This window comes from Taeniopygia guttata, chromosome 1A, assembly GCF_048771995.1.
Source record: "Taeniopygia guttata chromosome 1A, bTaeGut7.mat, whole genome shotgun sequence".
NCBI classification, from domain to species: domain Eukaryota; kingdom Metazoa; phylum Chordata; class Aves; order Passeriformes; family Estrildidae; genus Taeniopygia; species Taeniopygia guttata.
Window position 1 is genome coordinate 25,270,001 of NC_133025.1, and position 10,000 is coordinate 25,280,000.

Sequence of the window (10,000 nt, forward strand, 5' to 3'; positions counted from 1 at the left end):
CTCTTGATACATGGATGAGGAACAACTCCCTGATTTAAGTCAAACTTCTCATTTCTATATAAAGACCACAACCACATAGTTCATCAAGAAAATAACAAGAGTGTCCAAACTCCATATAGTTGCCTACAAGAACATAATAAAGTCTGTTTTATCTTATTTACTTTCTATAAATCCATAGATAAATAGCTTTAAAAATTTAATTCAGCCTAAAATTTCTCTCACTTAACTTTCCCCAGTAAATATTCATACCAATGTAAAAACTTATTTTACGATTTTACTCAGCTGATAAACCTATTCTTAAGCATTAGTATCCCTTTATGTAGCTGCTTAGTTAAAGGAAATTATTAAAACCAGCAATCATTTACTTGCTTCCTTTAGAAAAAGCTATAAAAACTTGAATTTTCTATTTGAAGACTCCCAATAAAATGATTCAGAGAAGCCAAGTCCAGAATGTTAAACCATGACATGAGTACATCTTGCACATGTTTAAACAACAAAAAATCTTAAGAATAATAATTGCTAGGGTTTTTTCTGTTTTTCTCTGTGTCAAAGTTTTCCAGACAAGTGTCACATATTAAAAACATAATTTTAGAGAACTACTACAGTGGCAATAATAAAAGGAATCATCATTTTCCTCTTAATTCATATTTCAAAAGGTATCTGTTAAAAAACAGGGGGCAGAAAAGAAACAGAAAGAGGAGGAAGAAAAGCAAAAGTAACACAAAGCTATGCCCGTTACCTGAAGGACATCCTACTGTATGTTTACTAGTGTTTATGTTTCACATCAACATATTTTATAGAAGGATTCATATGCCTAACTCAAGTTGTATTAAATCCTATGGTGCAGACTGTACCATAAAATGCCTCTTGAGTCCTATTAACTGTACCCATGGTTTTACTTTGCCTGTCTGCTTATTTAAGATCTAATCACAATTTTGAAGAAAAGATTGTCACTTCTAAGCCTGTCCCCTCAGAACCTGTCTGCTATTAGTACTGAACTGGATATTTTCATCTTCAGTTGTAATTCTCTGTGGTCTTTGCAAATGCTATCTACTGAAATCTCTGGCTGTATGGACAAATTGGCTACACATGCCTAGGACTGCTACTTTGAGAAACATGTAAGTGGCACATTATTCTATTAGCATTTTTGTGTTTTAAAGTGCTTCACTTAAATTTAGTTTTATAAACATATTAACCAATTTGATACACCCTTTCTTAACAAAGACTTTAAAATTCTATTATAATCTGAATACCTGAATAAAGATGATGGCATGATTTTCAATTAAAACAATATTAAATTTTTATATTTACTTCTATGTATACAATTCGCTATGAAAATAGTATAAAAATACAAGGTTATATATACATAATCATGCATATGGAGAGAGGTAGAAATCTTCTACAAACATAATGAAGACACTGAAACCTGTATTTCTTCAGACTGTCATACTGTAAGTGCTCAATTGTTAAAACAGAATACACTTGAATTTGAAGCAAGGCACCGATTTAAGCCTTAACAACTTGTCATATTTCAATCTATAACTATTTCCTTCTTCCAAATTTTCTGTCATCATTTAAAATATTTATCTATAAATGTAGCTAGTGTACACTGCTTAATTCAGCACTAAAAATTATTCAAGAGCTATTATGACCTGTTATTTCAGAGGCCCATGCACATGCAATGTATCTAACATGTTAAAACATGTTTCTATAAAACAGAATTTTTATAATAGTTTACCTAACAGAAAACAACTTTCCTTCCATTAATGTAAGACCTGACGTTGAAATTAAAAACCTCAGCATTTAAAATTAAGGGTTTGAACTTCAAAGGTGCTGAGTGGGCTCAGCAAACGAAAGGATGAGGCAGCGAAGACTTTCAGGAGTTTGAAGCAGGTACTGGGCACTCTGCAGAATCAGACCCTGGTTGTTTACCAAACAGTTTAGGCTTCACTGCATTAGTAAGGTCTGTGTTCCCTGATGAAGAGGCAACTCCTTAGGTAGACCATGAAGGAGTTCTGTTTGTTCAGGTTTTAAAAGGAAGAGAAATCTTACAGTGACAAAAATTAATGGATTGCATCTTGTAATTAGGTGGTGTCAGCAGCCAGAGGACAGTTGAATGTTACAGTTTTAAACATAACAGTAGTTCTCCGTTAGCTTGTTGGGAACACAAACAGACAAGCTTAAAAAATATGTTTTCAAAATGAGAAGGGAAACAGACCTGCAGAAAAGCTGCTTCTTCTCTTTTCTCATGCTTTCAACATTAGACATCCGTATTACAACTCACATACACGCAAGCACATACAGACAGGAACACTGTCTTTTTTATCTCAGTGCTTTTGAACTAACCAGCATTTTTTAATTACACCTATGACAGCAAAGTATCTTCACTGAGAAAAGTCACTCTGGTCCCTTCACTAGGGTCCCTTCACTGCCCAGCTCCGACTTTGGCACAATTCATTGCAAGCGAAGCAAAGTCTCAAGTAATGTGGCCCTCTGGTGGAAAACCCCGCACCACGTCCTGTTCGCCCGAATCGCACAGTAAACTAACAGCTCCTGAAAACATGCACTGCAAGGCTTCGGCACAACTTTTATAAATACGCAGCAGGATTTTAATCACCAGGCAAGCGTGGTGGCATGAAGCCATATCAGCAAGATGTTGCTGCCACAAGAACGGGATCCTTCCATTTCAGCATTCTCGTGCACTAAAACAACAATAAATAATGCCCCATGCTCTTCACTTCCACGACACTCCACATTCAGCACACACGAAGGGTCTCCAAAAAGGTCCCCCTTTGAAAACAGCCCTTTATTTGTTTAAAAACAAACAGGAAACAAAACAAACTTACCTGCTGTTGTTGCAGATGCAGCAGTTCTACTGTGCTTACTTCAGTGCTCGTGTCACCACTTGATCTTCCATCTCTGCTGCCAGCATCTAATTGGCTGCTTAGAGTGCTCATTCCATTTTGATTCATTGAACTGTTGCTTATTGTCTCTGTCGCAGATTCCTGCATCATGACTTAATACCTAAAAGTGATTAAGAAGTATCAATTAACACACGCGTTACACCTTCACACTTCCATTATCAAGATGTCCCTCTCTGCCAATTACACAGACAGCATCTTTAGAAGAAGAAAAAAGCCTCGCAGAGCCGTTTACCAAGAAATGCAATGCAAACTCTGCTTTCATACAGCTGCTAATCACTGGAATTATGATTTCTATAAGCAAGCTTTGTGTGCTTACATTTAACGGCCAAAATAACACAGCATGCACGCAGCATGGTCAATAGCATTTATGAACGACTACGTTTTAAAGTCTACCTATAAAACCAGTTTAAGTGAAGGCACGATTTCACACACTGCTCTATATTTCCTATTATCTAGCTTTGACAACCATGGATGACTATACAGCCTTATTTAAAATATTCACTATCTTGATTCTGTCAGAATTTTACAGCATATCTTATGCAAGGCTGTTGTTTAATGATGCACAGCTAATCATACAAAATTAAAATTTTGTAAGGGTGTTACAAATCATATGGTATCAACCAATGATAAATAGTATAATGGGCTTCTCCTTTTTTGTGACTAAATAAAATTTTGCCTCGAAGGCATTTTAAGAAAAAGCTCCTGCTGCAAACACGTCAGATATTGCCTATTTTTTTAATCAAACGCCTGATATTCATTTATTTTTCTGACATTTAAAACATTTAATACTGTCCTTCCTGGGAAGTAATTAAGCTTATGCATGAGCAGCAATCAAACTGTTCACTTGAAGATGACTTAAAACTCAATTTTAACATAGGCAAATAAATGAAAGATATAAAATTAATTTTCCAGGCATGTATTAGATATGAAAGCTGGAAATAAAATCTATCAAGAATATCACTAATGATTGTGCTAAAAACAGCATAAATTATGCATATTACCTTCTCTACAGTAATAAATGTTTTATCATTTTCACTGCATAAATATACTGTACTTTCAGGATAGCAATGAGATGTCCTGCCAAGATCAGTTGAAATCTTTGCAGTAAATAAAGAACCAACGTGCCCTTACAAACCAGAATTTCAAGGCGCATTTTGTATTTGTAATATGGAAAGGTCAGCATCTCTTCTCAGAGCCACCAAAGTCCTCTCTTGCTCTTGCAGGGTCAGAATGCAGCTCCCTTCCTTCATCCTCACTCCCGACCTACTGACAAGAGTCCTCACAACAACCTGGCTGAGCTGTGATTTTAAAAAACACTTCTGAAGGGAGAGGGATGTGTAATCAAACTCAGGAAAGGAAAAAAAGCTTGCTGTTTAGCCTAATTATTTAACTTGGCTATTTTTTCCCTTGAAAAGTATGAGCAACTGCCTTTCCTTAAAAAAAAAAAAAAAAAAAGCAGGGAAAGGACCATTACAACTTCAACTATCTGCATGGGATATTAATTAAAATGCAGAATGAGTTACCACAAATAAGCTCTTACAAGATAAAATAAAAGTATATATTGTGTGAAAAATTTTAAATAGCAAAAGATGAGTTATTTAAGGATGTTCTGGTCAGAAATAAACAGGATGCAAAAAACCTAAACACAAACACAGTTAACATAAAGGAGGGCAGCTGTTACAGCCCAGTAAACAACAGCAGCACCAGATGTGTTTATGAAGAAACAGTCTTCCTAAAACACTTATGAACATCAGCAAAGAAAAATAATAGAAATGGAAAATGTGATACAAGCAGTGATGAATTTTACAAGGCAAAAACAAAGCTAATACTCTTTTCTGAGATTAGGCAGCTAATAAGTATTCAAATTAGGCATAAATTTTACATGTACAATGTTTAAAATATTCAGAGAATAAGGGTCTGATTGCCCTTAGTAGTTATATGAAAATTCTAATGCGGATATGCCACAACTGTGGAAGCAGACAGTCCTTTCTTATTTTTACAATATTTACTTTCAATAAAAGGACGTGTATATCAGAGTGGAAATTTATTTGAAACTTCATCAGCTGTATCGTTACAAGGATTTGGAAATTTGGGACATTCAAACGTTAATCCTCTTTTAGTGAAACAAAGATTTAACCAACAGACAGGTTCATCTTTTACAAATTCAAATGTTAGACAATAACAGTGGTACATTTAGCCAGGCACATTAAACAGGCAAAGGGGGGTAAATGTTAGATAATCAAAACATTACAAAGACCCAGAAATGTAATAAATAAATACACCATCCCTCCTGTTTTTACATGTCTCTGACTTTTTCATTACAATTAACAAAGAAGGGTTAAATGTCTTCCAGTTCATATTAGCCAAAGGGTTTTATGTCTTGTGGATTTTGTATCCTCGCAAAGCCCCAGAGTGTAGTTCAGGCTCTACATTTAAAGTTAAAGTGCCTGTGAACCAGTAGAATAGGCTTTAACAGAACATGACCAGTAACACTACTCTGGCAATAGAAAACAACAAACCCGATCCAACAGACAGAATGAAACTACAGAGTAACAATACTAGAAAGGGCAATTTATTTTGAAGCGAAGTGGAAGAAACACTAAAGTATTTTTATGAAGATAAAAGAGATCCTATAATTTTATGTCAAAAATAAAGTGTGGGGGGTGTTTCTCTAGTTTTAAAATGGTATTTTTAAAAACAACACTAAAACTTTGGCTGGAGTAATGCACTGTGTTGGTTGCTCTCAGCCCCCTCCTCACTGTCAGCAACTGAAAAAAGGCTGCTAGAGAAAGCAACAGCATAGAATCTATTTCTTTTCCCTTCTTTTCTTTTGCACAGACAAACACACCTACGTGAGTCCACGCACTTGTTTGTGTAGGTGCTACCAACTCTGAATCCTCACAAACTGAAGCACTGAAAATATCTAAACAAGGATCATTCCTGATGTCTATGCATCAGTAACTCGAGTAACTGGTAGCAAAATAATTTGAACCCACAACATCTCATTGAGTAAACTAATGTACTTTTCTCCTTGTTTTTTACAACAGTAGCACAGACTGGTACCAAAATAAGCATAAACAAACACAAAGGAAATAGACAGGTATCAACCAGGTATTAGGGCTGTAAGTTTGGACAAGAAAACCGGACAAATAGGACAAGAAAAAATATACCGGTCCCTGTTGACATACATTTATACACATTCATACTTTCTAATCCTTCTCTTTTCTCTTGCTGTCACACTCGCTGTCAGTCATGAGCATGCCTACACAGGCACACATGCACACACGCACCCACATTCACAGACACATTCACCAGCACCTACTTCTGTTGTGATTCTGCAACTCTTGGCGCCAAAGGTGGGATACAAGCTTTGCTACCGGGTACTTTAAACAAAGGTATGGGGAAAATATTTTCTGCTGTCTGCCAGAGAGAGTGAAATTGGAGATCATTTTAGAGCATGGTTGCACTGCAGGTTGAATAACTAATCCTGCCAGGGTAGCCAAGCTATCACCCATACCAAAAAAAAGAAATACTCCACCTTGTTGTTAGAAGCTACAGCTTTACTCCTCTCCCCTGCAGTGAACTGGACATTTGCTATGCGCCCGTGCGCTCGCACGTGCCCGCGCGTGTGTTTTAAGCTGGCAAGTCGCTGTGCAGATACTTATTCTCTACACCGCTTCCCCTTTGAAACATTAAACTGACACTGGAACTGACTGCACAAGATTGCATTTTCTCTTCCTAAACAACTTGAATTGAAAGGTTACTTAGTGTAACAATATTTACTTGCAGAATTGTGTTGTTACCAGGGGTATAATGGATGGTGGCTATGCAGGTTTACGCAAGAATGAGTGAAGCATGAGGCATTAGCCATGTGTTTGACATGTTTCAAATTGCTATAATCCAGCATTAAACACACCCAGCAATTCATGCCATTTCTTGCAGCCATAATCTTGAATAAAGCGTGCACAACCACTTATTATATAAATTAGTATATGACTCCCTGTTATAGTCACAACAGTGCTTTTGTGTTTATTTTGCATCAAGACGGGGTCTTTTATTTGTACAAACAGCAGGATTGCGCTCGGTGCCGCAATTAAACCCGCTTGGTCTGTGGCAGGGTGCGTGCCACACCCGCCCGGCAGGGTGAGGGCGGCCCCGGCCCGGCGCGAAGGGCCCGGCCCGGCCCAGCCCGGGGCAGCCGCGGGAGCCGCGCCGGTGCGGCCGCCAGGGGGCGGCGCGGCGCGCGCGGCCGGGCCTCGGCGTGCCCCGCACGTGCCGCTCGCGCGAGGCCCGGCCCGCCCGGCCCGCCCGTGGCCGCGCGCGCCCCCGGAGCGGCGCGCGCCGGCGGCCCCGCGGGGCTGGCGCCGGGAGCGCGCGGGGCGGCGGCGGGAGCGCGCGGGGCGGGCCGGGCCGGAGCGCGCCGCTCTGCCCTCCCCTCCGGCGGGGCTGCGGCCTTGCGGCCCGGACCGCGGGGCCAAAGCTGAGGCGAGCAGCCGGGCCTCAGTAACAGCAACTTCTGTGCTCCGCTGCAATTAATTCATCATTCACACCAGGCGCAGTGCGTCTGAAGCCTCGCGCTGCTGTACGCTAAAAGTCTTTAACACTTAAGATTGCTTAATAAATCAAAATGCCAAATATTAAGAACATAGCTGAATGTGCGAAAACAAAAAATTTGGAAAGCTAAGAGAACATTTGTAAAGGTGGGGGGTATTTTTAGGATTTTTTTTTTTTTTTTTTTACTTTATCCAAAACAGCTTTCAATGCTTTAGTTAAGAAGAGACATGTCACTGCATAATTTTAAAATATATACCTAAGTTAATATGTTTAAAACACTAATTAGGTCAAACACCACTGTAACACTGTAAAATAAAAGTGTCTGTATTAGTAGGTGTAAAATAAAGTATCTGTAGTAATGGCTTAATACACTACTGTCTGCTCAAATAAGTTTTCCCTTTACAAATGTGAAATATGCCCAAACTTGTGCTGAAAGTTCTTTCAGAAAAACAGAGCTTCCAATTCTACATTACAGGACATAGAATAATCAGAAAGAATACATATCATCTGCATCAATTATCAAAAACAGCATCTTTCACAAGAAAAAAATAAAATTTTCATGGTGAAAAAAATAATCTATTCAAAGTGATATAATCATTTCACTATTTGCAATATTTTCACAAGTCAAGACTGTAGTTGTGAATAAAGCAAAAAGTTCAAAAATTAATAAAATAGGCAGCAGTGGGACAACAGTGTCTTGATCCCAACACAGATACTCTGGAGCACTGCTACTCTGAAGAATTCAAGCTGTAGTAAAAAACTTTTACATGGACACTCATATGATGGGCCTCTGAAGGCCTTTTTAAACACAGATTTATAATAAAATTCACAACTGGATTTTGCAAATTAGCGCAGATGAGATTTATTTTACTTGAGACAAGAACCAGCAGTTCAGCATTCCCACCCACCCACGGCTCCAGGTAAAGAAAACATGCATCCTTCCTGCGGCATTATCTTAACAGGTGCACTTGGCTGGCATGAGGAAGCATTAAGAAATCTGATTAATTGATTTGTGCTAAACTGCTAAACTGAAACAACAAACATTGTCTAAAATATTTCTCTCTCCACTACAAGCCACAATTTTTCCCACTGTCCATGTACTCTGGTTTATCTATCAGATGTTTAAATGAACATCCTTTTAACTGACTGGCACCAACAGTCAGATAAAGGTATTGAAGGTAGAATATCATATTCAATCTTATCTAAAAGTTATCTTGTATTTAAAAGCTGTATCTTTTTCTTTCACACCATCTCAATTCTTTTGGACTAATAAAAATAGCAGGTCAGTTTGGGGCACAGTAATTTATCTGCCTTCTAAAACTGAGGAGTATGTTGTCACACTCATGTGATTATTAAACAACACTTCACTTCCCAAAACTGCAAGGAAGGTCTAATTCATTTCCACCTGCTATTTATTTTCACTTACTAAGAAAAAAATCCCTATGAAGGCCAGTGTTAGCTGTATTAGTAGTGTGTACAGGACTGTAAGATGCATACTTTACAAACAGGAGAGTGGCAAAAGCTGCTAGAATGCATTACCTAAAGCCCACGCAGAAATGAGCAGCCAATTTCAGGATAAGATTCTCATTTGAGCAACGACAGCTTGGAAACCCCACTTTGGAAAGCACACTCCTCTCACTCCCTTTCTCCCCCTCTTTTTCCCAGTCTTAAGGAAAAAAAAAAAGAAAAAAAAAGCAGCTCTCCAAGCTCTTACAAGTAGGGAGACTTTATTAGAGTCAATGGAGAATTTAGTAGAGAGAAAACATTAGGGCAGTAGGAAATAATTAGAACTGTGAGAGCTAGGGAAGACCTGCCTAGCAGGCAAATTCCCTAAAAAAAAAAAAAAAAAGAAAAGAAAAAAAAGAGCTTCAAGCTTCTTACACAGTCTGTAGGGCTTACAAACTGCAAGCCCAGAGCCAACTTTTTATGCCTTTTTTTTTTTTTTTTTTTTTTTTTTTTTTGTGAGGAGCTTGCAACAACTACCATTGGTAATTCACCTCCCCTGATCTTTGAATATCGTGATAGTACCTTCCTTCATGAGAGTATTTGTTTAACCCTCACAGCTACTTGACTTCTCATCTAGGCTCCTGATCATTCCCTTCAGTATCCCTTGAGGGTTTTTTATCTGCTGAGCATAAACTAATTTTTCCACAGATCTTTTCTAGAGTTTTCAGCATTTTCTACTTGCAAGATTATCTTTTTTTTGGTGCAAAATACACGTTCAACTTTTCTCACCAGACTCCCCCTGCATTCTCACCGGATGCACCATAGGAGAGGTGGTACATGAAAAGAAATTTCTTTTACAGGAACCAACATACCGAAAGCTTGAATAAGCCTCAAAGAGAAATAAAATGGAAAATCTGTGTTCCTAAGATGAGCGCTCAAAAGCTCACACACTTGCTTTCAAAAGCCCCAGCAGCATCTGATTGCATCTATGGCTTTCGTTGACTACAAATGGGTCAATCACAAATTTTACATGCACAGTAATGTCTGAAAAGCCACATTACTGACACTGGTGCTTC

At 38.4% G+C, this 10,000-nt stretch overlaps 1 protein-coding gene across 20 annotated transcripts in view; it reads right to left on the bottom strand.

The window, feature by feature from the left end:
* The window catches only part of FOXP2 (forkhead box P2), a 396,471-nt gene that overhangs the window by 183,626 nt on the left and 202,845 nt on the right, over positions 1-10,000 (bottom strand). For 19 of the 20 annotated variants that reach the window (XM_072917768.1, XM_072917737.1, XM_072917785.1 and 16 more), the window contains 1 exon segment: positions 2,847-3,024. In XM_072917768.1, coding sequence (XP_072773869.1) covers positions 2,847-3,014 — 168 coding nt within the window. In that variant the 5' untranslated portion in view covers positions 3,015-3,024. 20 annotated transcript variants of the gene reach the window in all.